Source organism: Penicillium cinerascens (genome assembly GCF_028974065.1).
Source record: "Penicillium cinerascens strain IBT 15544 chromosome Unknown contig_1_segment0_segment0, whole genome shotgun sequence".
NCBI classification, from domain to species: Eukaryota; Fungi; Ascomycota; class Eurotiomycetes; order Eurotiales; family Aspergillaceae; genus Penicillium; species Penicillium cinerascens.
In genome coordinates, this window is record NW_026695287.1 from 124,443 (window position 1) to 150,560 (window position 26,118).

The following is a 26,118-nucleotide window of genomic DNA, read 5'->3' on the forward strand; positions in this document are numbered from 1 at the left end:
GATCTAGAGGAAACGGAACTCAGACTAGGCCCGAACAGCGTGCAATGCCCTTCATGGCAGGCATCTCGGAATTCCGTGCATCAATGACCGGCTCAGCTCCCGGAACTTATTTGGACTTTACATGGCAGACCAGTCCCCTCCATTGACCCCGTCGTCAACTCCAACAACCTCCGAATCATGGTGTAAAGATGCTCCCTGTCCTCTTTGAGCTGCTCTAGCATGACCAGGAGCCACTCGATATTTCTAAAGACGTCGGACGCTCGGGGCACCGGTCGCTTGGGTTGGACGAGTGTCATCTGGCGCTTTGGAGTTGATATGGTCATCAAAGTCGTCATTGATGTGGGGGATTTTCTGTTCTGCACTGGAATTTCATTGAGTCTTGGAGTTCGGCTTGCTTCGATCGCTGATTTTTCACAAGGCGCAGGCAGGGCCGTCCGATGCTATGAATCTCTACTACCAGTGAGCGGACCGTATGGCCAACAGGTAATAGGTGATAAGGTGTATCAGAGAAGCGAAGACAGAACTCGCGCCGCAAGAAGGCTGCCTAGCAGAGGTCGTTTTGTGTAGGTCGCTCAGCTCGCTGGCGGTGAGCCACTTGTCGTACGGCAAGATGTCACATGGTATCGATGCTGTGTGCCTGCTCAACACGGCCAATTGATTGAGACATCAAGTGGTGTCTCCGACGACGTCTAGGTCAAGACTGGCGCCAAGTCATCGGGAGCGAAAACTCGTCTCCGACGGAGCACAACCCACAAGCATGCTGTGTATTAGCTGAAAGGTGAATGATGGATGCCGGACCTTAAGCGTGACGTGATCAGCTAACACTGATTGGGCAGGATCCCTTGAGGCCAGTTACCTGATCCAGGCAAGATATCGATCGCGGTGCGCGGCAAAGGCAGTGAGGGTTTGCAAGACGCGTGCTGTACAATGTCCGAGAGTGTGCACACGATGTCCCGTAGAATTGGCAAATCCAACACCACTTGACGAGCGACTCCTCAAAATACCCTACTTTGCTTCGCGTGGTGTGAGGTTTCACTTACGATACTTCATCTTCGAACCTGTTGACCATTCCGCTCGCACACACCGTCGCTAGCAAATCTCTGAATCAACGCTCAGATATCGCTCTTGCTCGGGGCCAGACAGCGAACCACGGATTTTGCTTGGGCCCAACGGATGCGTCAGTGCGGCAGTATACAAGGTCATTCTAAGGTTTTATAACTCATGTCGAGGGCATTCATGATGGTCGGACGCTCGAGGTTTCACTCTGAGGCACGTTCTGCCAGACATCATTAGCAACTAAATCTGAGAGGGCGTTGCTGACTTAAATGTTATGGTGGCTGGCTGTTAGGCGAGTGGAAAATGTTTGTAGCGCTCATCTGACGCGGTTCAATGTATACAGACGGGGCTGGTCGCAGCATCTGTTACTGTATTTCAGCATAGTCTCAGATGTCAGATCGGCTCAGGCTAACAAGGGACATACCTGCCGCACGAAGAGCCTCTTGCATTCTAAAGATCAAGGAATCAAGCTAATGGGGGTTGACGTTGGATCAGCCCTGGTGGGCAATTGAATAGAGGCGCTTTTTCGTATAGAAGACATGTTGAAGCCACTTAGGCTAGGCAAAAGCTTTGCCTTTTTGATTGGCTGGCACGGGGTAACAGAAAAACAACGCGTCAATCGCCGGGCAAGGAGAGGTTGATCAGTATATCTATTCAGAGTGTGTTCTGTTCGCGTCAGTACAGTACCGGAAAGGGCTCGGAGAAATCGAAGGTGGAAGAACTTATCATGGGTCTGCTAGCGGGATAGCATCTGATGGCCCCTCAGGTTGAGAGAAATTTCCCCGGTGTAACAAAACCAGGCAGAGATTTAATACGACAGAGGACTGGGTAGCAGGAGGTATTTATAGACTTCTCGGCTTGTCTTGTCGCCCACCTGCTTAATTTAGCACCAACTTGGCCATGTCTATCCGTGGTAATTGTTGAAAGGCACTGGTGAGGATGTCTGTCCAAAGTGAGTCATTTTGGAACCTCTGCCTCAACTAACTTCATATTGAGCGACGATTCACTGCAAATTCTGGTAAGTCAACGAGAAAGACTTCCTACGGCCGTACTAGGATAGTGGTGTCAAGTCTATGGAAACGCTGTCGTTGGAGGAACGTTGATTGACGGAGAATTTGTGCGGGCATATCGAGGCTCAGCCAAAGACTACTCCGTCATCAACATTGCCCAAAATTCCGCGTTTCCACGTTTTCACAATGTGATCTGTTCACGGCCCAGCGTTAACGCAACATCTGACTTTCCAACACCCAGACACGAGCTGTAGCGTGATCACCGTAAATATCAGCATACGCCGTGCTGTCACGACCATCATTTTACTATCGACTATGATCGTGTACCTGAAGTCCAAACCAATTTGCTCATTTGAGGTTTGAGCTGTGAGGCTAGGATCTGGCCAAAGCGCCTTCAATTGCGCGAGTCACGGTCGCTCGCTAGGTACCTAGCCCGGATCGTAGCCCTCACTGAAGCGTGGCCGTATCACATTTAGACCTTGGCAAGGACCGGGTCCGGTCCTAAAAGTGAGGACCGGGACCGGACCATGCGGTCTTTGGTCTTTTTTCAAAGTAGTCAGGACCGCACCACGGTCCCCCGCGGTCCTTTGCGGTCCCCCGTGCGGTCCCCCGCAAATTCATAATTATGCCAAGACCTTCCTTTTCTGGCCGTATAAACCGATTATTCAGCTGCGTTTTTTACTGTTATTAAACACTGTTTTGGTATATACGCGAATACTAATAATAAATCAGGTCTACCAATTAACAAAATAGGTGAAATCACCTCGTATTTATTTTCTTGAAGCTTCGTATTAAGTTAATTACTAATGAAGTTTGAATTTCGGATCGTTGTGGTAAGTATTTTAGAATTTACTTGTGAGAATGCGAAGATATATATTTTATGGTAGGAGGACATATACGTTTACAAGTGTCGTGTCTACTACTATCCCCACTATATTTCTGACGGCTGTCAGAAAAGAAACTAGTCAGTGCGGATTGGGTTGCTTGTGGGTTCTAATAAGTTCTGACGGTCTTTGCGGTCCCTATGCGGTCCTTATACGGTCTTTGCGGTCTCCTGGCGGTCCTTGCGGTCTTAGACCACAGGGATCATAGCGGGGTAGGTTTTATCAGCCAATCACGGTCTATAATTTAGTTCGTTCTATCTCAAATTATTTACCTATCACTTTCTTCAGTATTGGTACCCCTATTATTTCTTTGTCTAGATAAAAAGAGAATTGTATGTCTTTCCTATAACTCTCAAGCCCTACTACCTACCTTCTCTTTTATATTATTTATTAATATGTCACAGAGCCACGCATCCCAATTCTCCGATAACTATCCCTTATCTATCTTTGAAGATAACCCTGTGGATACACTCTCCTTCCTTACATCTGATGGGCCGTTTAACCTAGACGGACATGAAACACTAACCTCTACTCCAAGTGTGACTTTCACACGGCCAGTAGTACCTATCCCGATTCCAGAAACCCTTAAGCGTGTTGGGCTATGTGGCGGGAAGAAGTATATCCTTTGGACAGAGATGTTTAACGAAGATTTTGTCGCCTGGTGGTTAAAAACTGAGTACGGAAGTGCAACAAAACGAAATATCTTTGAGGGTAAACGACAGGCAGGCTCTTAGGAGCACTTCCACCAGGTTGCTACGATCTCTGATGGATCCCCTAAGGTGATGTGTAAGCAGTGTGATCATATCCTTGCTCATCCTGCCGACCGGCACCGGGGAACGTCTACTATGAATAGGCATTTCTTACAGGCCGCTACCTGTCAAAAGCGAAAGACTAAAACACATGATATCAGAAAGATGATCTCGAATGGGGTATGAATATTATCTATATAGCTCATTTTATACTAACTAAGATGATTATTTCTAGGCAAACCTTCCGTCTCGCAAAAAGGTCTTTTCACCAGGAGCTTGGATGGATAGGTTAACTATCTTTATTGTTGCTTTACGCCTACTATTTCAGCTCGTTGAGCACCCTGAATTTCGCGCCCTTATCGAAATAGCTTCGTCTGCCCCAACTATCCCTGAAATTCCTAGTGCTAGGACTATCCGTCGGCATCTTCAGGAGACAGTCAGGGAACGTCAGGATTCTCTACTGCAAACATTCCTAGAGGGCGCCAAGCTTTCTATAGCATTAGATTGCTGGACCTCCCCTTTTCGCCAGGCTTTTATGGCAGTCACAGGCTACTTTATTGACCTTAAGTGGAACTACCGTGAGATCTTACTCGGCTTTGAACCTCTACGTAGCTCCTATATAGGCGCTTATCTAAGTAGTGTACTACTTGAGTTACTTGAGAAGCACCAAATTACCAACCGCGTGCTTACGATCACTACTGATAATGCATCGAATAACGATACATTACTGACTACTCTCGAAGAGGCAGTTTCGTCTCTTGAGCTGCCTAGTCATATACCGATTATTCGTATACTATGTATTGCACATGTTATATAGCTCAGTCTCAAGGAGCTCCTTGGTCAGATGGATGCGAACCTATTGAATGATAGGGAAGAGATGGAATAGGCCGATCAGAGATATAGCGCCCGGCAAGAGAACAGACAGATTGTGCAAACCCTAAATAAAGTATATTACCTCCCTCTTTCCACTATTATCTTTCTATCTAATACTAACTATTCATTCTCCTCTAGGTTCGGAAGATTGCAGTCTATATCAATAAAAGCCCCCAGCGCCGCGAGAGCTTTATCGGACTGTAGACAAAAGAACCGAAACTTATGCCAATCCAAGATGTCCGAACACGCTGGAATTCCACATTTCTTATGCTTCGGCGCGCACGTTGGCTACAGACTACATTTGATGGATTTTGTGCATAGTTCAATCTGACGGATATAAAGATGGATAAAGATGAATGGCGACAGGTTGACTATCTACTGTCAATTACCTATCCCTTCTTTAAATTCACTTCATCTTTATTAGCTATAACTGATGTGACTATCCATAATGTGTTTGGGATCTACAATGCCTTATTTACCCACGTTGACAAGGCAAAGGCGTAGCTAGCACGAAAGAAAGTCGGGTGGAAGAAGGTAATGAAGCTGGCGCTAGAGTATAGGCGCGATAAGCTTACGGAATATTACGGCAAGACTGATGATATTCCAAATGATCTCTATGCAATTGGAACTATCTTAGGTCCCCGCAATAAGCTTGAATTCTTCTTAACACCAGAATGGGAGACACACTGGGCACCGCGGTATAAGCAGTCCCTTGAGACTTATGTCCAGCCTTACCAGCAGCGTCATATAGAGGCACAGTCAATATCAACTATCCAGTCAATGAGTAACGATATTTCTGACATTGATATCCTTCTGAGACCTACTACATCTCTCCAGTCAAGACCGACCACTTCAGATAAACTCACAAGGTATCTTGGAAGTAGTAAGTTTAATATTTCTCCCTCCTATATGGTTACTTTTATTAATCTAATACTTTTCTAGGTACTGTCCAATCAACACCACTAGTATTCTGGAAGGCTCATGAGGCAGAGTATCCTATCCTCGCAAGCCTTGCCCGAGATATCCTTATAACTCCAGCTAGTGGCTCTGGGGTAGAGAGGCTTTTTAACTCTGCTCGCGATATATGCCACTATCGCCGGGGATCGTTAAGACCACAGACTATTCAAGATCTAATGATGTTTATGTATACAACAAGATTTGATATCCAGTCGGAGCAGCTTGCGCTAGTGGATGAGTTTCTCTCCACCTAAGAGAGGCATACAAAGAAGGAGCAGGATGATGCTGAGCAAGAGACTAAGGAGTATGATCCTATCAGCGATGATGAGGAAGATCCTATAATAGACGCTTCCGTTGAAGTATCTATTGAGCGACCTAGTTTACGCGCGCTAGGGAAAAGAAGGGCTGTTGATGATCCGCTTACTGAGCCAGATGATGATGAGATCCCTTTACCTGATTTTGATATCTAGAGGCGTTCATCAGGGCGGATTCCAAAGAGATTGAGATATGATAAGGATTTTGTATATAATTAGTAGAGACAAAGGGTCATTAGAGGTTAAAATCTTGTTTATTACATAAATCATGAATCATCTACACAAGTGATTTCTGCAAAAATCCTCTTCAATTTTTTCAGTAGGCATCAGCTATAACTATTCCTTATAAAGAATGAAAGTAAAATACTGAAAAATACCTATAGATTCTACATAAAATATGCATATCACGGGGTTTTCTATGTTTGTCCTGTTTACAGGACCGCAGGACCGCACCGGACCGCATTGGTGCGGTCCTTAAAAAGTTGGGACCGTGCCGGTCCTTGAAAAGTTAGGACCGGGCCCTGCATAGTGCGGTCCGGTCCGCGGTCTGGTCCGGTCCCTTGCGGTCCTTGCCGAGGTCTAATCACATTGACTATGGACATTGTGAAAGTGAAGTTTTACACACCTTGTCCTTGTCCTTTTCAGTCTGTTCAAGTCTGTCGACGATGGATCGTCTGTCGAATGTCACAGTCTCTTGAGATAAAGCCTCAATGCAGGGCACTAGGAGCGGCTCAGCTGTTGGAAAATGGAGCCCTCATCCTAAGGCGCCAACATCGGTCGGCCCATGAGGTTAACGTAATTCACAAGCGAGCCGGCCACCCAAGCGAGCCGGCCCCAAAACACCATATTAAATGCTGTTTTTTACAACCTTATATCTCAATAATCGGGGATCTTATAGATAGCAAACTCTAAGGCTATGCTCTATACAGTAAACATAGTACTTGGATGGAGTCTAGGGAATTTTGGTAGCGGAATATATATATTTTTGGTTTATTTAGCTACATTTTTAGTCCAGCGGTCAGATCTCCGACAGTTATGAGCCCGGTTCGCAGCCTATAAGCCTATCCTTTTGGTCCAGAGAGCAGCGTCATTCGCCGTAGACACAGAGATAGCCAGGGGAGCCACCGAGACGCCGAGTACTACCCCGGAGGGCGTAAAGACGGTCAAAACACAGAGATGGAGACAACATCCACACTCTCCACCTCAATGGGTGAAAAGCTAAAGGACGCATCCCAATGGAGGACGTGGTTTGCACGCGTTGAGCTGTATGCGAGCGAAAGGATGGTCTGGGAACTATGTGACCCAGATACGCCCGTCGACGACCTCCCGAGACCGATGAAGGAACCGCACGAGCCGGAATACCCTCAAGATGGCGATTCCAACGAGAAGAAGAAATGGAGAGACCGTCTCGACGTGTTCAGGATCAGATATAATAAGTAGGAGAGGCAGAAGAAGGCTCTAGTCGACGTAAATGAATAAATCATGACGCGTCTAGATGCCAATCACCATCTCTCCCTTCTTAGTTATAGGACCCCATATGAGCGCCTGGCCTATCTCCAGCGCTGTTTTGCTCGGTCGTCGGCCTATGAAGAGGAAATCCGGTACAAATGGAAGACATTTGTGTCGCAGAAGCCACCAAAAGGGGCTGATATCGATGCTTGGTTGACGGCATAGGAGAACCTAAGAGAACAAGCTATTAGCTTCGACCTCGAGGATCCCAAGAGCACCAGTAGAGACTTCTTGCGTGCAGTCAAGAATGTCCTACCTCTCTGGTGGCATGGCAGATTCCAGGAAATCCTCATGGATAAGAAGGTCTATGAGACCAAAGACCTGGTTGAATCTTTCCGTGCGACGTATCGTGAGATGGCACCGAAATCTGCCTCAACGACGACCGTCGGGGTTTTCTCCACCTGGCAGGATCATCAGGAGGCCAAACCGAAAGCAAAAGCAGAGCCGAAGCCCCAAGCAAAGCAGGAAAGTGCTCCACAACCTTTTGAGCGGCAAATATGCCCCTGCGGTGTCCGTGGACATAAGGTCATTGACTGCTTCACCCTGAATGAATCAGTACAACCAGATGGTTGGAAGGTCAGTCAGAAGGTCGCTAAGAGGGCCAAGAAGACCCTCAAAGCAGACCCAGCCTGGAAGCAGTGGGTCGAGGACGCCATTAAGGAGGCCAACAGCGCAAAGAGAACTGCAAATGCAGTTATGATGCTTTTCCACGCAGGTCCAGACTTATTCGGACTCGCAGGGCACGGAATTGCCGTTCCGAGGCCGTTGGATACTCGACACGGCCACGAGCGCCCATATCTGCAATGACTGAAGCCGGTTTATCACCTTTACGGAAGAGGATATCCGTTTAACGACCGGAGATAGCTGGACACCTGCGTACGGACGCGGAACCGCAAAGCTGACCAGACGGGACCCGTTGACGGGAAAATGAAGAGATATAACTCTGAGCGATGTTCTGTATTCGCCAACCTTCCATATCAACCTTGTCTCGTATGCGAAGCTGAAGAGCAAGGGCGGAACCTGGTATCAGGACAGAGACTGGATCGTGGACCTAAATGGGAACCCAGTGGTTAGCCTACATCTCAAGGAACCAGAGAACCTATGGTTCTTCGACGAACCTGACACGGTCCATGCACATGCCGTACGGCGCTCGGAGCAGCCCATCGAGGCCGTAGCCACGAAAGAGCTATGGCATCGCCGATTCGGGCACGTCAACGACCGAGTGGTCAAGCAGCTTGGTAATCTAGTCCAGGGCATCAAGATCAAGGACCCGGAGGTCCAGGACGCTTCAGAGAATGGTCCGGAGCTATGCGAAACGTGTCAGCTAGGTCGAGCACCCCGGCAGATATCGAGAGGGCCTATCGGACAGTCTTTTGGCCGGTTTGGGCGCGTCCACTTCGACCTAATCCAAATTCCGCTCGCAAATAACCTCCATCGATGGATATCGCATTTCTATGTCGAGGGCATTAGGTTCCACTGGGTAGCGACGCATGCACACAAGACAGAGTGTCAGCTTGCCATCCAGCAGTTTGTACAGCTCGCTAAGAACTGGTGGAACTTGCCAATCAAAGCATTCCACTATGATAACGAGGTATCGGCTGGAAAACTAGCTGAAAGCTACCTCGCAGGGGGTTGAATAGTCGTTTATCACAGCCCGCCAGCGCATCTGGAGATGAACGGCTACGCCGAGAGAGCAGGGGGTGTGATCATCCTCCGATTGCGTATACTGATGCTAGAAGGAAAGCTTCCGAAAGAGCTATGGCCGGAGGCCGCGCGTGCTGCGTGCTGGTTGCTGAATCGGACACCAACCTACATCGACGCTGAGGGCCGATGGATTGTTCCGTGGGATGAGGTCCGAAGGGAATTCACAGGAGACAGGATGCCAAGGGTCAACCTATCCTGGGTGAGGCTATACGGATGCCTCGCCTACTGTCGCAATCAAAAGCTCGCGAAATCGGACAAGATGCATCTGCGTGCAGAGGTCGGTTTCCTGGTTGGTTATATGGCCTCGAATATATGGAAAATCTGGTTTCCGCAGCGAGGAAAGGTCGAGCACGTCAGGGACGCTATCTTCGATGAATCTCGACGGTATATACCTGATTACCAACCATTTCAGCCAGTTCCACTGCCTCTAGTGACAGAGCCAGAGATCCTGAACAAGGAACAGACGCGGCAGGCGATAGAGGACTCGATTAGCACTGGCACGATGCCAGCGACCCCAGAACGCCCCGGAGAGGGTGATGAGGGCCCGGTACAACCCGTGGAACATCAGAGAGCGCAGGAAGCGATAGTTCCTACGACTTTCGTCGAGAAACAGACCACTGCCGAGCGGGCGTTGCTATCGCCCGGACGTGCCCGAGAGCCACTTCTAGAGGATATCCCTCTGCCCCCAACACCTCCGCGAGAGGATTACGCTACTGCTGCTGGTCAGGGGGTGGGATCTGCCGAACTAGAGTTCGTCGAGCAGCAAGACCAGCCACCAGAAGCTGAAGAAGGTGCTGATATTGAGGCTGATGACGCTAATACCCCACGATCCGAGCCAGACCGTACAGAATCTGAGCCATCGGACGTACGGACAGAGCCATTTCGTACGGAATCTGAGGCAGCTAACGTACAGGACGCGTCGAACGAGGAACCGATTGACGAGCCGGAACCGGTCTTGAGCGACATCTTCAGGCTGAGCTTACAACGCCGTCCCGAGAGATAATTGGCGCCGTGGACACTGGGAACATCGTTAGCGGGCCTAGGAAGCGGAAGACGACAGGACGACGGTTATGCGGCCTATGGGACCCTCATCGACGAGGAGGATACCCAGCGATGCTGCAGGCTTTTGCAACAGGCCTATACGCAGAAAAACCAGACACGCGACACCATCGCGATGATTTGCCTGAACCACCTAGGCACTGGAAGGACGTGGTGAATCACCCGTTTCATCAGGGCTTCCTAGCAGCGATGACGAAGGAGTTAGACTCTCTACGTCAGAAGGAGACGTATGAGGTCGTGGAAAAGCCGAAGGATAGAGGCAAGCGTTCCTCCCACTCCTTTGGGTGTTTACCTATAAATTTGATCAAGATGGCTACCTTTTGAAGCTCAAGGCCCGAATCTGCGTGCGCGGAGACCTCCAAAACCATCTCACTGGAAGAAAACCGAGCAGCTACACTAGCTGCGCGGACAGCACGGATGATCTTCGCCTTGGTCGCTGCATTTGACCTCGATCTGCGCCAACGAGACGCCGTCACGGCATTCCTGAACAGCAGGCTGAACAAGGAGATATACGCAGGGATGCCAGAGGGCTTTACCATCCCAGGGATGTGCTGGAAGCTAGTGCGAGCGTTATATGGGCTGAGAATGTCGCCGCGCCTGTGGCAGCAGGAAGCGGCAGCAGTTCTCAGCAAGCTCGGGCTACAGCCAGTTCCTGAGGACCCATGTATCTTCGTGGGTAAAGAAATCATCGTCTTCTTTTATGTGCACGATATCCTGATAGCATGCCATTGGACTGCGAGAGAGCGGGCTCGGCAGCTAGAACGAGACCTCGAGGCACACTGGGAGCTCACTGATCATGGAGAAGCGGAATGGTTCTTGAATATCCTAGGCGGACGTATACATTGGAAAGTAGCATATCACATCTTCTTCATCAAGACGGAGCTATGATGCAAGAAATAGGCTAACAGACACGGGCTAGACCTTCATACCTGTGCTAGTTGCGGTATATTATACATCATGTGGCACATTTGCTACAGTCGTGCTCGAAATCGCCTTGACCAATATACACTGAGACACTCTTTCCTGGACCCACTGCCAAGGCGTTAGCGCGGATCATTTATTGATCTGGCCGTGTTAAATTGAGGGCGAAATAAAATGTGCTGTGTACTGTATGTACCCTGACGAAAAATTACACCATGCGCGTAAAACGTCCGTGGAGTTCCATGGAATCGTAAAGTGGATCTGCAAATCATGTGGGGAGTGCTGCCTAGTGCCGGGTAACCTGATGATCTTCCAAGCGACTTCAGTTCTCCTTCTCATGCTGTGCGGCGTGTGCTGGTCATCACCTGTGAGGCTGTCTCTTTAGCCCAGAGAACCTCAACAAGTGATCCTAGCGGCCAACAACCATTCTGACCACTTGGCGGTTGTTGCAAACGAACAACACCCTCAACCGCTCCTGATGGTGTAAGCCTCAACTAATAATCACTCACCTTTAGTCTGTCGTTACAGTAGGCCCAAGAAAATGACTCCCAGTTCTCTTATTAGCCATGATGATAATGGCGTTCAACAAAGCATCATGCTTGACCCATGGGGTGATACGTCACAATATGCACCAACACCTGGCAACTTCTGTTGGTCACCCACCTCCCCGTCCAACATAAGCTGCATCAATGTCGATCACATATCCCCTGTTCTCTCAATAACAGGACGGTGGCGAAAGATACAGAACAAGATCTGGTTCTAGCCCCTCGATTTCACTGGAGGCTCTTTTTGCAACCAAAGCTAAAGGAGCTAGTTGTACGAAAGTATCCACATCGAAAACTTGAATCGGATGACACATCTGTTGTCGTATCCGCCACTCGGCAGAAGGGCCTCACTCTGAGGTTTGATGGAATCGACATTGATTGGACCTCTATAGAAAAACAGCTTTCGGATTGGGGAGACCTCTTTCTTGCTGGGAAGAAACTGAGACTGGTCATCTCATTCAATTACATGGAGAACTCTTCGAGCTCAAACGGAAGTGGCAGGACTACTGATAAACGAGGCACTTCGTCTGCTACCCAGCGGATGCTTCAGGAGCGAGATCGACAGATCTATGCTGAGGAAGCAGCTTCCGGAGAGCCGCCTGCCTGGAAAGAGGTATATGCTTTGATGCGTTGTCCTGGGTCCTGTGAACTAGGCCCGCACTGCTGGCAGGATCCCTATGGGAAAAAGCACTATAAGCTCTACCGGGATCAACTGGAGAGCTTGGTTAAATATGTGCAGAGCGGCGGGATTTTACAGTCACATGAAGATGTGCCTGGTATGATTCGCGAGCAAATCTATAGGGCAGAGAGGCAACGGCTTGATCGACCGCGGGCCAATAATCGCCCTGCCGCCGAGGCAAGCTGCCCTCCCATTACTATCACAAATGTGCTTCCAACGCAAGCCCCACAAGCAGCCGGGTCGTCAGCATCCCCATTTCCAGAGGACACTGTTGCTTCGATCAACATTCCTGTCCTTCATATCCCAGGCCTTCTCGATGTTGCCGTGAGAGAATACAGTACCTGGCAACAGTCACTTTTGAGTGATGAGGCATTAAAAGCCGAGGTAAGAAAGGCGTGCGATGTAGCCCTAGATGATGGACTGGACCTAGCGCAGATTGATGAGGATAAAGATCCTAATTACTTCAAGACACGCGGTGTCAAGTGGGGAATTGCTCGGCGTTTTGTCAAGGATATTAGGTACTGGGCGGAAAACTATAATTGTTGTGTGACAAGGGGAAGAGATTTTTAATGCGAGCATTTGGTAATTCTTGTCTTTTCTTTTGAGTGTCTATGTAATTTGCGATATATCTTCTACGCGACTAGGCAAGAGAATTAGAGCTCATCGATCATCAAACCTGCATTTCGGAAATGACCCTCCGCACTTGATACCCTTGAACCAATCACGTCAACGCACCACTCGAAAAAGGCATCGAAACCTTGATTTGGGTTCACCTCATACTCATTCCACCTTCGCTTGATGAACTGCTTAAGCTCGGAGAAGAACTCCTCGATAGGATTCAAATCCGGCGAATAAGGCGGCAGATATACCAGCTTTACGCCGGAATCTGAGCACATGCGCTGAATCTTCTCCGTGTGATGGAAAGAAGCGTTGTCCATGATAAGAACAGACTTCGGCTCTGGCCATCTATTGCAGTGCTGAAGAAGTTGTTCGATGAAATCCTCGAAAACATTCGTGTCGGTAGACCCTTGAAATATACGCCTTAGGACGATCCCATCTTGAGCATACGCAGGTAGAACCTGATAGCGCCTATCCCGGTGGAACTTGGATATTTGAACCGGTGTCACACCGAGAGGGGACCAACCTGTTCGTCGAAACCCAGCCCTTTTATCACAACCCGACTCATCCACGAAGACCAAATGGTATGGTCGAAAGGTAGATAGGTTGTGGAGGTAGAAGTCCCGTAAATCTGCATTTTGTTCCTTCGCGATCTGTCGAGCAGCCTTCTTCGACCACCCCACCGAAGCAAGCGCTCTGCTGATGCTTTGAATCGTCACATGCTTCCCGAATTCGTCCCAGAAAAAGAGTGCCATCTCGTCTCGGTATACAGTCATTCTCGAAATCGGCTTGACCGATATACACTGGATGACTCTTTTCTGGACCCACCGCCAAGGCCTTAGAGCAGATCTTTTATTGAGCGGGCCGCGTTAATTTGAGGGGCGCAGTAAAATTTGCTTTTGTATAGTATGTTATGTAGCACCTAGCTACGTAATTTTACATGATACATACGAAAGGTCCGTGGAATTTCATGGAAAAAGTATAGTGGATCTGCAAATCATATGGAGAGGATGGCCTGGCACTGAGCTTCTGGACGATCTGCTAGGTGGCTAGTGGCTTTAACTTTCCTTCCCAGGCTGCACGTGTCGACTTTTCGCGTACATCCGGGAGACTTTGCACATTATTTTGAACACAACGAGCGGGAAGAGCTGTGTTCAGTTCTGCAGCTATCTCAATTTCTTCCAATCAATATCAGTATTCTCGCGTTGTATGCACCGTATCTACGAATATGGATCTTAGGGTTGCCCGCCAATTTGTTTCTTGACATCAGCAGTTGAGAAACAGCACCAGGCAGGACAGTGTGAGAGCTACTGAATTGAGATCATCCTTGAAAGTGGCAAGTAGCAGTATTCATCTTCTTCTTCCCAGTTAGCGCCTACATCTGCGCTGCCTGGTCCATCTTTCCTTGGTCCCGATATAGATTCCCGAGATTTCCGGCAGTGCGGAGGGTCAACATATGGTCCGCTCCGAGCGCTTTCTCGAACCCAGCTAGTGCCCGCTTGTACATCTGCTCTGCCTGGTCCAGCTCTCCTTGGGCTCGATATAGAACACCGAGATTGTTGACAATGCTGAGCGTCAACGTGTGGTCCGCTCCGAGCACTTTCTCGAACCCAGCTAGCGCCTGCTCGTACATCTGCGCTGCCTGGTCCATCTTTCCTTGGTCCCGATATAGATTCCCGAGATTATTGAAAATGCGGAAGGTCGACATATGGTCCGCTCCGAGCACTTTCTCGAACCCAACTAGCGCCCGCTGGTGCATCGGCTCTGCCTGGTCCAGTTTTCCTTGGGCTCGATATAGAACACCCAGATTGTTGACAATGCTGAGCGTCGACATATGGTCCGCTCCGAGTACTTTCTCGAACCCAGCTAGCGCCTGCTCGTACATCCGCGCTGCCTGGTCCAGCTTTCCTTGGGCTCGATATAGATGCCCTAGATTGTTGACAATGCGGAGGGTCGACATATGGTCCGCTCCGAGCACTTTCTCGAACCCAGCTAGCGCCCGCTGGTGCATCGGCTCTGCCTGGGTTAGCTTCCCTTGGTCTTGATATAGTACCCCGAGATTATTGATAGTGTCGAGGGTCGACGTGTGATCCGCTCCGAGCACTTTCTCGAACCCAACTAGCGCCTGTTCGTACATCCGCGCTGCCTGGTCCATCTTTCCTTGGTCCCGATATAGATTCCCGAGATTGTTGACAATGCTGAGCGTCGACATATGGTCCGCTCCGAGCACTTTCTCGAACCCAGCTAGCGCTTGTTCGTACATCTGCTCTGCCTGGTCAAGCTTTCCTTGGGCTCGATATAGAGCCCCGAGATTGTTGACAATGCTGAGCGTCGACATATGTTCCGCTCCAAGCACTTTCTCGAACCCAGCTAGCGCTTGTTCGTACATCTGCTCTGCCTGGTCAAGCTTTCCTTGGGCTCGATATAGAGCCCCGAGATTGTTGACAATGCGGAGGGTCGACATATGGTCCACTCCGAGCACTCTCTCGAACCTAGCTAGCACCCGCTGATACATCTGCTCTGCAGGAAGTAGCAGTACTTAGTGTCGAAGTAGAGATGCAATCAGTGAAGCTTGGCCTAGTCGACGAGGTGCAATAATATGTATGACGTCACTCTGACATGCTCGCTGTTGTAGTAGACCGTGTCGCATGAGCAGCCAAAGGAGAGTAAGAGAGCTTTGCCAAATCATTCACGTTATCATCAATTATAGACGCAGAAATGCAGTCAAAAGCATACCAGTAATGCTTTGCGTCAATATCCTTGTTGAGTGCTGCCAGTTGCCATCACTCTTCAATGATTTCGACATCATCTGTGATCACTTCACAAAGCCACTTGGGAGGACTATTGGTAAGTCCGGCATGAAAAAGCTTCTACCAAATCTCTGGTTATCGAAGTAGGCTAGTAACTTGAGTATTTTCGCTGCGCCTGGATCTTCCTTTTCTAGGCGAGAGTATGACAGACCCCAAGTTGCGTAACGCCGTCAGGGGCCATTGAGGGTGTCGTTCGCCTGGAAGCAATCGACAACTGGCCAGGACGGTCGTTTGCCGATGATATCGCTCGTTGAAATTCTCCGAGCCAAAGAGACATCTTCAGGAGTGATGACAAGCCCCCGCTGGATAGGAAGAGGAGACTCTCTCCTGGCAGATCATCGATTATTTAGCGCCAGATGGCCTTTCCCACATGATTTGCAGAGATCCCCCCAAAGGTTTCCATGGAACTCCATGAGCTTTCTTTTCATACGCGAAATGTAATATTACGTCCGGTATGACTGTAACATACACAGCGCCTTATATTGCGCCCCTCAGTTTAATGCGGCTCGCTTAATAAATGGTCTGCGCTAAGGCCTTGGCGGCGGGGCCGGGAAAGAGTTTCTCAGTGTATGTTGGTCAAGGCGATTTTGGGAATCACTGTAGCGAAATATAATCGCAATCTACTCCTGGAGCGGTGACTTCTGTTCCCATCTAAGACATAGCCGGTGTTGGGATCACATGGACTGGTCCTGGGGACTGTCGCGCTCCTAGAGCCCTCGTCCAAGATTCCAGGATCAGCTATCTGCTTCCGAGGACGCTAGTGGGGTATCCCCGGGACTGGCATAGCGCCGGTTCTGGCTCAGAATATTCTTCTTGTTGTGGGGAAACTGGTCCCTGGGCCTCAATTAACGTTCCTGTTGATGACAAAACCGGAGCTGGGAATGCAATCACTGGCCCCGTCAGTCGACACGGTCCTAGGGCTCTTGACCTATATTCTGGAGCCAACTATAGATTCCTAGGATCGAAGAAAAGAGGCTGTGGCTAGTTTCGGGGCTCAAGCGCTTCTGGGATTGCAATTTGCTCTCAACAGCTGAATAATGAGGCAGTAATAGGTTCCAGCTCTGCATCAACCTTTACAGCAATCCTTTTTCCTCCCAAAACAACCAATGCGACCTTGGGATTCTTACAAAGGAGATGCCTCAATATCAAAATTGAAAAAAAAAAAAAAATTTCCAAAATTCGGAACAGGGATATTTGAGCAACAAACCAAAACCAAGAATGGCCGTCAGAAAATCCCAAAGGGATGAAGAAAAATTTCAGCAAACCCGCATCGCAAATCCAACTGCAGCAGTCCAAACCCTCCTCAAAAACGGTGGACGGAAACCTGACCAACTTTGGAATTAAGAGTGCACATTCTAGGTGGAAAGAAGCTTACGTACCTAAATTTCAGGTATCCGAGTTTTTTTCAGACTAACGTTTTATAAAAAGGAAAATCCAAGGGAGACTTCTAAGAGAATAAAAGTCGGTCGCATAGGCGGAGTGGTGTAATCGTTTTGATGCAAGTTGCAACTATATCCCGAGGGCAGGCGGCCTTGGTTGCGGGCAATGTATCCGATCATGTGATCACATCTCTGTGTGTGGGAAGCCTAGTCTACGGGTGAAGCCCAAGTTGCAAGTGTTTCGGCTTCTAAGCGGCGTAACCTTTCCATTTCCACAATGAGATCAGGATCGGGAGAGAAGCGGAGGTTATCAAGAGAAATCTTTTGGAGTAAATGGAGACCTCGGAAAGATCGCAGTCTGGAAAGCTGCACGTAGAGTGAGCAGTATTTTCGATGGGAGTCTTGTCCTCGTCGAGCCGTATCGTTCTTTAGGTCTAGGATCGCGGCAGAGATGGTCGAGCCTTGCACTTTGTAATCGGTGAGACAAAAAGCGGGGCAGATCGGGATCTGTTTCCTTCTAACGGACAAGCCCTTCACTGTGATAGAACGTTCAATTGGGAAGATTGGCATGGTTAGAGGTGGGAGGTGGTCAAAATGTGTTGTTAAGGCTCTGTCGGGTTTGAATATAGCGGAAGTAGGTGGTCTTGTGCAAAAAATGTAAAGATCATCCAAATCAAAAAGTTCGGCTGTGCAATTACATTAGTGAGGTTTGGGGATCTCAAATGTCGAACGGTAACTTTCCAGCTGCGTCTAAAACAATCCCTACCGCGGTACCCGTGGCACCGTTGACCTGACCGAGAGGGGTGCAGGCGTTAGTAAGCATTACGGAAGGCATGTCTCTAGTATAAAGAAGAGGCCCTGGAAATGGGATCTGGGCACTGTGATCTGGTTGGAGTAGCAAGTTATGAGCCTGAAGGCGAAGGTTCGTTGGACCAGTTGACTTAGTCCGAGTGTGGATTGCGGTAAAAACATAAATTCTCTGAGATCTCCGCCAAGCAAAATTCTCGATATGGATCCGGTTAATCGGGTGACGTATGGCGTTTAATTTGATAATGATAGAGGCATCCTCCGAGGTTGGATCTATAAGCGAGGCAATATATTTGGAATTAAGGCGGATAACGTCGTCCTCGGTCAATGCCGCTTGCCTCGCGCGCGTCAAAAACTCGCGAAACTAAGGGTCTTCTGATTGTCTCATTTGTTCGTTGAGAATGATGACGTTTTGGAATCTACGCTAGATAAGTCTACCGGCGGCATCGTCGTCAACTCTATATCTTGGTTTCTTCCAAAGTGGTGGGCCGCGAACAGGAGGGAACTGGAAAAAATCGCCTATAAGAATCACGATATGAAAGCTGCCAAAGAGGTCGGGAGAGGATCTTGGCAGTGAGCGAGCGAGTTTGCATTGGTTGTTGATCACGCTTAGCATTCTCAAATCGACCATGCTCATTTCGTCAATAACCAAGATAGTCTTTTTTGCCTATAGCCTTCTAACGCGAGTGCTGATGGCTGCTTTATGGGAAAGATTGATGCCAAGGGAAGTATGATAGGTGTTGCCTCCTAAAATGTCTGCTGCAGCGCCTGTGGGGGCAGTGAGGATGACCTCGTGTTTTCGACCAAGAAGTTCTAGAGCGGCCTCAATAGCTCTAGGTATCTGGGTCTTACCAGTGCCACCTTCGCCCGCTATGCAGAGGAGTTGCTTGCGCCTTGATGGATCAAATGACTGATCAGGCCACGTCATAATTTCAGACAATAACCTTCGCACGACAAGGGATTGCTTCGTATTCAGGTGGATGTGTCTGGCAACCAGCGCCAACAGAGAAGCCGGTGTTGGATTTTCAAGGAGCGTTGGTCGAGCTTGTGTATCGTCAGGAATGTCTGCATTGGTTAATGCAGGTTGCAGCACGCCGTCTCCATCTGTTAGATCAAAGTCGTGCAGTGGCGCGGTAGCAGGTTCGGACGGTTCACCGTCCTGAACGGGTTTCTTACGGTTGGCAAGGTGGCTCTCCCAGTCTTGAAGGATTGCGGATGGAACGAATCTTAAATCCAAGGCGTGATCAGGTCGGAGTGAATGAGTACTTGAAGGAAGCGTGTTTATCGGTGCAGAACCATGTGCTCGGATTCGACGGGAAACAAGGGGCTTGAGGGGCATGCTCGTGACGTCCCGGTGAATCGTACAAGGGTGGAGGAAAAGCACAAGGGCGCGGGACCGGTGAGGAAGGTGGAAGGTATATGTAGGGTAAAGAAGTAGGAGGTCCAGGAGCGTGGGGAAGATTATTTGGAGAATTTTGTAAAGGCAATTGGAAAGAATTCCGAAAGTAGTCAAACTTCATGCTTGGACATCTCCCTGAGGAGACTGATAGAAAGATAACGGGATCATGAAGACTAGGAGGCGTATACCCAACCAGAAGAAGAGCTCATAGAAGTGCGTAGCAAAAGAATGCAAGTAATGGAAGTGAGGTTATAACGAATGAACAGCAAGTATGAAGTACAGACACTAGGGCTGAGGAGTCAGCTGCTAAGGTTATGGATGTAAGAGCCAGTTAGCGAGGATAAAAACCGCCAACGCTAAACTAAGATGATATATTTCTGAAAAGCAATCAGAAGGGGGCGTGGAATGAGAAGAAAGGTGGAATTAGCGAATCAGAGGCGAGCAGTGGGTCGGACTAGCGAATAAGCAAGTAGAATTTGCCTAACAGCAACATCATAGATTAAAGTTTTGTCTATACAAGGGTCTTCCCTGCGCGCGGTAGTAAACTGGAAGACGCGCGCTGTGGCACGCTGTAAGCCCTGAAACGACGTGGAATTAGTGGAATTTGGTATATAGAGTGTGGCAATAAAAGTATGAAGCTTTTGAGGCAAAGAGGCTTTACCGGACAGTTCAAGCCTAGGCCGCAAGTGTCTTCGCTTCTAGAGCACGCAATCTATCCATCTCCATGATAAGGTCGGGGTCGGGAGAAAAGCGGAGATCATCAAGAGTAACCTTCTCGAGTAAATGTAGACCTTGAAAGGACCGTAGCCTAGAAAGCTGAACGTAAAGGGAGCAGTACTTCCGATGAGAATCATGTCCTCGCCGAGATGAGCCATTCTTTAGGTCTAGGATCGCGACAGAGAGAGTCGATCCTTGCACTTTGTAATCGGTGAGACAGAAAGCGGGGCAGATCGGGACCTGTTTCCTTCTCACGGAGACGTCTTTCACTGCGATGGAACGTTCTATTGGGAAGATTGGCATAGTCGAAGGTGGAAGATGGTCAAAACGCATTTGCAAAATTCGATCTGGTTTGAATATTACGGAGGCAGGCGGTCTTGTACAGAGCGTGTAAAGGTCATCTAGGTCAAATAATTCGGCTGTGCGAGTATATTAGTGATGTTTTAGGATCTCGCATGTTAAATAGAAACTTTCCAGCTGGATCCAAAACAACCCCCACTGCGGTGCCCGTGGCACCGTTAACCTGACTAAGAGGGGTGCAGGTATTGGTGAGCATAACGGTCGGCATATCCCTTGTGTAAAGAAGAAGGCCTGGGAATGGAATCTAGGCACTGTGATCTGGCTGGAGCAGCAAGTTATGGGCTTGAAGCCGAAGGTTCACTTGGCCAGTTGACTTAGTCCAAGTGTGAATGGCGGGAAAGACATAAATTCTCTGAGACCTCCGCCGAGCGAAATTCTTAATACGGATCCGATTGATTGGGTGTCGTATGGCGTTTAACTTAATAATGATAGTGGCATCCTCTGATGTTGGATCTGTGAGTGAGGAAATAGCTTTGGAATTCAGGCGGGCAACATCGTCCTCGGTCAATGCTACCTGCCTCGTGCGCGTTAAGAACCTACGAAACGATGGATCCTCGGATTGTCTCATTTGCTCATCGAGAATGATAACGTGTTCAAATCTACGCCAAATGAGCCGGCCGGCGGCATCATCGTCGACTCTATACCTTGGTCTTTTCTATAATGGTGGACCGCGAACAGGAGGGAACTGGAAGAAATCGCCTATAAGAATCACGACTAGAAGGCCGCCAAAGAGATCGGGAGAGGATCTCGGCAATGACCGAGCGACTTTGCATTGGTTGTTGATCACACTCAACATTTTTAGATCCACCATGCTTATTTCGTCAATCACCAGGATTGTCTTTCGTGCCCATAACCGTCGAACGCGGGTGCTTATAGTAGCTTTATAGGAAAGATTGATACTAAGGGAAGTATGATAGGTGTTCCCTCCTAAATTGTCTGCTGCGGCTCCGGTAGGGGCTGTGAGGATAATTTTGTGCTTCCGGCTAATAATACACAGGGCGGCTTCGATGGCCTTTGGTATCTGCGTCTTACCTGTGCCACCTTCGCCCGTAATATATAGAAGTAGTTGTCCGCGCCGTGATGAGTCGTGTGGATGTTTAGTCCACGACATAATTTTAGTTAATAACTTTCGCACTACGAGTAATTGCTTCGTATTTAGTGGGATATCTTTGACGATCAGCCTGAGGAGAGAATCCGGTGTCGGATTTTCGAGATCCAGCCTTACTAGTGAATCACTAGGCATGCTTGCGTTGATCAGTATAGGCTGCAGCATACTATCTTCATCTACTAGATTAAAGTTAGGCAGGTGTGGGGTAATATTGGAAAGGTCACCGTCCTGAAAAGGCTTTTTATGGCTGGAAAGTTGCTTTTCCTAGTCTTGTAGGACTGTGGGTGCAACGATTTCTAAATCTAAAGCGTGATTAGGTCGGAGAGAATGGGTACTGGATGGAAGTGGATTTATCTGTGTGAGACTGTGTGCCCGGCAGAAAGTGGCTAAGACCGGTGCTCTCTTTGCTGCGATGAAACAATCTTGGCCCTAGGTTTTGGTTACTATATTGTAAGCGGCGATCAAAGTCTCCGCCGTGAGCCGCTCATCTTCGGGGGCCATGATATTATCACAATCGGGTACGTCTATATGCCCATAGTCGGCCAGATCTATGTTATTAATATGACGGTCGTATAGCTCAGCGCGGTCGTTCAATGAATGCCGTAATCTAGCGTCGATTTGGCAGTCGTCTTTCGATTTCCGAAGAAGTTCGATATTGGTGGTAAATTCCTAGATATATGGCACTAGTGTGGGCTTGACCGACGACTAGATATGCGACAAGATATTGGATTCAGGGGGTCTATAAAGAAACCTCTCGCGTAGCTTGTCCTAGGGAACAAAAAGACCGAGAAGTATCTCACCGAGATCATTCGTAATGGCATCGGTCTTTGGATGCCCTTCGCGGATGGAGTCTTCCGCCATTTGATACTGTGTGAGTTGTCCACTGAATGCGACGGTGGCTACCTAGGATGGTGAGCGAGCGATATGCTAGACGCAAGCGCCACATCTCGGGTGGCGTGGGTTAAAGTCGAAGTGATCGTGATGATTTCTCCGCTTCCTTCCTATTTGGACTAGTATGCAGTACTTAAAGAATGAAAAGGTAGCAAGGTCGACCCCCCGCCATTTATAGTTGTCGAACAAACTCACTGGAGCTATGTCCCCAGCCTAGAATGTATAGGGTTCGTTAGTAGTTCTAGGAGAATCATCAACGTTTGTACTAGGCTCACGTTGAATATCACGTATATACTGCCTTAGCCACTATAGGTTGACACGGACGAATTTGGTGTCGACTGTGTAGTAGTTAGGGAGATGGAGTAAGGTACTAGCGACCTGAACACTACTTACTTCCCGGTCGTGCGCTAGGCTATTAAAGCAACGGAGCGCGAAATTATCTATGTTCCTTTCCCGAAGCCGTAGATTATTAGCAGTGGGTGGGTCGGTAGCTTTTGCTTTTTTAATTGCTTGCTTCAAGAGTGCTCCCTTCGCTATTAGCTGCTATGGAGAAACGTCGTCTTTCGTGGCGTAGTTGGTGATGTAGTAGACTAGGGCCAGCGATTTTGAGACGGTTGGGAGCCAGGAGATATCGTGGTTTGAACGGAGATAGCTGGCAATGGCGGGATTCTATGGATTTATCTAGGGATGATTCCGAGCTAGGTGAGTCACCCCAAGATCATCGATCTTAGACGAGGGTACGATTTCACGGGGCATACCAAAGCGACAAATTTTTTTAGACCGGTCTGTTGGGCGGTTTTTAAAATAGGTGGCGAAGTGCCTTTTGGAGTGCAATTACTTAGATCGAGCGACGAGGTTGCTATCATCGGCTAGCCTGATGTGGAAATCATGATCCGATTCTGGGTCGGAAGCAGAAGGGCTTATCGGCACAAGATTGACTTCCGGATCAACGAGGCTACTCTTATTAATGCTCTGGATGATGACACTTTCGAGGTAGTGGAGCACACGCGTAGTAAATTTAGCGTCGGCGAGAACGCGGCTTCGTAGATTGGTAAATGAGAGGTTGCCTTTGAGCCACATTATTGCGTGTAAATGTAGCATTCCTCTGCTATTGGTCTCAACCACGCCATAATGATTTGAAACATCCCCAAGAATCCCGGTGCGATCGCGTCCGCTAGCGAACAACCCGTCTAGAATAGCGGTACAAACACTATGGAAAAATGAGGCAACCGCCACTGGGTTGGATGTGGCGGTCGCACCTCGAATAGCGGAGCTCGAGGCCGACAATATGTCGTCGGAATACTCAACACTAGCCAGGATGATGATAAGTGGACTCCGTAAATCTGAGGGGTTGATGGTAACCTAAAAAGTAGGCATTCTAAAATGGACGATGAGACCTCGGATTTCAGACCGCATTCTCAATTTTTGAACGAAAGAGCCGGGGACCTATATGGTAATTGCTTTTATAATATATAGCAGACGGGAAATTGCTGGGTCTTTGATTTCATGATGGATCTCTAGATCTTGTAGTGCATTACGAAGTCGATCCTTAGTAAGAGAAGAAATGTCGTTAGCGGTTGTTGATTAGTGCCGACGTTGAAGGACCAATTTATTCGCGAGGGAAGATTTTCGAATCAGAAGCACGTCATATATCAGATATATGAAGATTCTGTGGCGCGCAAACCTGCTCTAGTTAGAGACGGAAGTTCATAAACTAATAGCATTTAGTAAACTATACCTCCTGCTATGGTGCTTTAATGCCCACTCCGCAAAGGAAGACAAAGAGACGTCGAATGAACGCTCGTCTAGATGGCCGCTAATGCCGAGGGGAAATAAAGTTGGAAATGCGCCAGTAAAATACGATGGGTCATGCCAATGGTCAGTAAGGGTTGCCTGGCCCCAAATCCTGTAAGAAAGGCTAGGGATCTGCTGCTGGCTACGTGGAACTGTATTTTGGATGGATGCGGCGAGAGGGTTCGAATTTTGAGATAGAGACTTGAGGCAGGTTAAACATATATCCTACTCGTCGCTATGTTTGCCGCAATAGTCAAGGTGGGTAGCTAGTGGCAGGAGCAAAGGGTCACTGTCCTCCATTTCTATAATCTCCAGAATCGGCACAAACCTCCCGCAGGATAAGCAGACGCCTTGCTTTGATGAATCTTCTATGTGACTTTGATATTGGGCAATGGAAGCTCTTATTTGAGCTTCAGTGAGCACCGGTGGAAACGTCGTAGATGCTGAACTTCTCGACTTAAGTTCATTACGTAGTAACTTTAGAGCCTTATTGATGATGTAGCTAGAGTCCGTATCGGTGTCCAGCATGCGTCGTTTAGGCTGTAGAAGCGTCTGAGACGGGCCCGACCTCTTGCTGGGGCGGCGGACTGAAGCGAGCTAGGTAAGTGCGGAATTGATTGATGGCTGTAGGAATCCGGTCCTGGGAATCCATCGGTCGGAGCTCTCGGCATAGACTGGGACTGTGGGGCTGGAGATATCCTATCCCGAACCAACGGATCTATAGCAACGGTAATTGAAGTTGGAACAACTCGACCTCTAGCTGCCGAGACTGTGGGCAGACAGGGTCTTGTAGTCGTATCTAGGGTTGGTCTTGGAGCAAGAAGACGAGGACTTGATGAAACACCTTGGCTGCAAGGGCCGGCGCGGACGCCGGAGGTGACTTTGGGTGGGAGTATCGTCTGCGAGAAGCCAGGTGCAACCAAGGTGGAATGGACACTCGACGGGGTCATATAGGATGGGGGAGGGAAGTGAGGATAGGGTGGGGTCAATTGAGATGGTAGCGCCGGAGCCGGGGAAAAGCTAGTAACATGATTGCGACGAATTGGTGAATCGTACGACGGAGGAGGGAAAGGACATGGACGTGAGGCCGACGGAGTGGGTGGAAGGAATGTAAGAGGTGGGGAGTCGGGCTGTACAGCACTAGGCCGGTAACCCGATGGTGAAGGACGAGATGGTGAGGAGAAAGAATTCCGGAAGTAGTCGAAGGGCATGCCTGGGTTGAATCGCAGAAAAGGACATATCGATATCAAATAAGAATGTGTTTATGTCTCCGTCATATCCATATGCATAGCAGGCAAGCACTTCAAGAATACAAAGTGGATAATAGAATGTTTCAAACAGTCCCGAAGACTTTGATGGGTAAAAACAGTAAACCCCAAAACACAAGAGTATATATAAAACGAAGCGGTGTATCTGGACACGTCAGAGTCACCTAACCAACCAGATGAAGCTCTTAAAGAAGTGCGTAGCAAAACCATGCACATAATGAGCATGAGGATATAACGAATGAATAGGAAGCACAAGGCACGGATACCAGGGTTAGAGAGTCAGCTGTTAGGGTTATAGTAGAAAGAGCCAATGATTAAGGTTAAAACCCGCCAACACTAAACTGAACCGGACATTGCTCGAACAGCAATCAAAAGAGAGCGTGGAATGAAAAGGTAGCAAATCAGAGAAAGGCAGTGGATCGAAGTAGCGAATGAGAAGCCGTAATCTGGCTAACAACAGCGAAAAAAATAAAGTTTCCAGTAACAGGGGTATCCCCGCCCGCGGAGAATCCCTTTCTCTCACTTCGTTCGTTTCAGGGCATTCTCTCACTTCGTTCGTTTCAGGGCATTCTCTCACTTCGTTCGTTTCAGGGCATCTTTCACTTCGTTCGTTTCAGGGCAACCACGTTGATTAGTTCCCTTTCTCTCACTACGTTCGTTTCGGGGCATTCTTACAGATATTATTGAACACCGTAGCGGGGTGTACT

At 48.6% G+C, this 26,118-nt stretch overlaps 8 protein-coding genes across 8 annotated transcripts; 4 read left to right on the forward strand and 4 right to left on the reverse strand.

Moving 5' to 3' along the window:
• Positions 1-3,732: 3,732 nt before the first annotated feature.
• Positions 3,733-4,776, forward strand: N7498_001636 (uncharacterized protein; the record flags this gene model as incomplete). Its single annotated transcript, XM_058448698.1, has 2 exons — positions 3,733-3,879; positions 4,711-4,776. The coding sequence occupies 2 exons, from the start codon at positions 3,733-3,735 to the stop codon at positions 4,774-4,776; spliced, it is 213 nt and encodes a 70-aa protein (XP_058311042.1).
• A 333-nt stretch (positions 4,777-5,109) lies between these two features.
• N7498_001637 (uncharacterized protein) lies at positions 5,110-5,999 on the forward strand (the record flags this gene model as incomplete). The annotated part of the gene is made up of 2 exons (XM_058448699.1): positions 5,110-5,455; positions 5,824-5,999. 2 exons carry the CDS (start codon positions 5,110-5,112, stop codon positions 5,997-5,999), a joined length of 522 nt encoding a protein of 173 aa, XP_058311043.1.
• A 1,020-nt stretch (positions 6,000-7,019) lies between these two features.
• N7498_001638 (GAG-pre-integrase domain-containing protein) lies at positions 7,020-10,059 on the forward strand (the record flags this gene model as incomplete). The annotated part of the gene is made up of 6 exons (XM_058448700.1): positions 7,020-7,256; positions 7,518-8,116; positions 8,166-8,228; positions 8,286-8,943; positions 9,097-9,921; positions 9,970-10,059. 6 exons carry the CDS (start codon positions 7,020-7,022, stop codon positions 10,057-10,059), a joined length of 2,472 nt encoding a protein of 823 aa, XP_058311044.1.
• Positions 10,060-10,304: 245 nt separating this feature from the next.
• N7498_001639 (uncharacterized protein) lies at positions 10,305-11,003 on the forward strand (the record flags this gene model as incomplete). Its single annotated transcript, XM_058448701.1, has 2 exons — positions 10,305-10,399; positions 10,448-11,003. The coding sequence occupies 2 exons, from the start codon at positions 10,305-10,307 to the stop codon at positions 11,001-11,003; spliced, it is 651 nt and encodes a 216-aa protein (XP_058311045.1).
• A 3,250-nt stretch (positions 11,004-14,253) lies between these two features.
• N7498_001640 (purine and uridine phosphorylase) lies at positions 14,254-15,342 on the reverse strand (the record flags this gene model as incomplete). Its single annotated transcript, XM_058448702.1, has 1 exon — positions 14,254-15,342. The coding sequence occupies one exon, from the start codon at positions 15,340-15,342 to the stop codon at positions 14,254-14,256; it is 1,089 nt and encodes a 362-aa protein (XP_058311046.1).
• A 2,956-nt stretch (positions 15,343-18,298) lies between these two features.
• On the reverse strand, positions 18,299-19,213 carry N7498_001641 (uncharacterized protein; the record flags this gene model as incomplete). The annotated part of the gene is given in 2 exon segments (XM_058448703.1): positions 18,299-18,541; positions 18,557-19,213. The coding sequence occupies 2 exon segments, from the start codon at positions 19,211-19,213 to the stop codon at positions 18,299-18,301; spliced, it is 900 nt and encodes a 299-aa protein (XP_058311047.1).
• A 1,792-nt stretch (positions 19,214-21,005) lies between these two features.
• N7498_001642 (uncharacterized protein) lies at positions 21,006-23,857 on the reverse strand (the record flags this gene model as incomplete). The annotated part of the gene is given in 8 exon segments (XM_058448704.1): positions 21,006-21,705; positions 22,483-22,562; positions 22,674-22,889; positions 22,905-23,018; positions 23,061-23,169; positions 23,188-23,711; positions 23,739-23,795; positions 23,831-23,857. 8 exon segments carry the CDS (start codon positions 23,855-23,857, stop codon positions 21,006-21,008), a joined length of 1,827 nt encoding a protein of 608 aa, XP_058311048.1.
• A 76-nt stretch (positions 23,858-23,933) lies between these two features.
• N7498_001643 (uncharacterized protein) lies at positions 23,934-24,730 on the reverse strand (the record flags this gene model as incomplete). Its single annotated transcript, XM_058448705.1, has 3 exons — positions 24,373-24,730; positions 24,088-24,285; positions 23,934-24,033 (listed from the first exon to the last, which is right to left on the reverse strand). Exons 1-3 carry the CDS (start codon positions 24,669-24,671, stop codon positions 23,934-23,936), a joined length of 597 nt encoding a protein of 198 aa, XP_058311049.1. The 5' UTR covers positions 24,672-24,730.
• Positions 24,731-26,118: the final 1,388 nt, after the last annotated feature.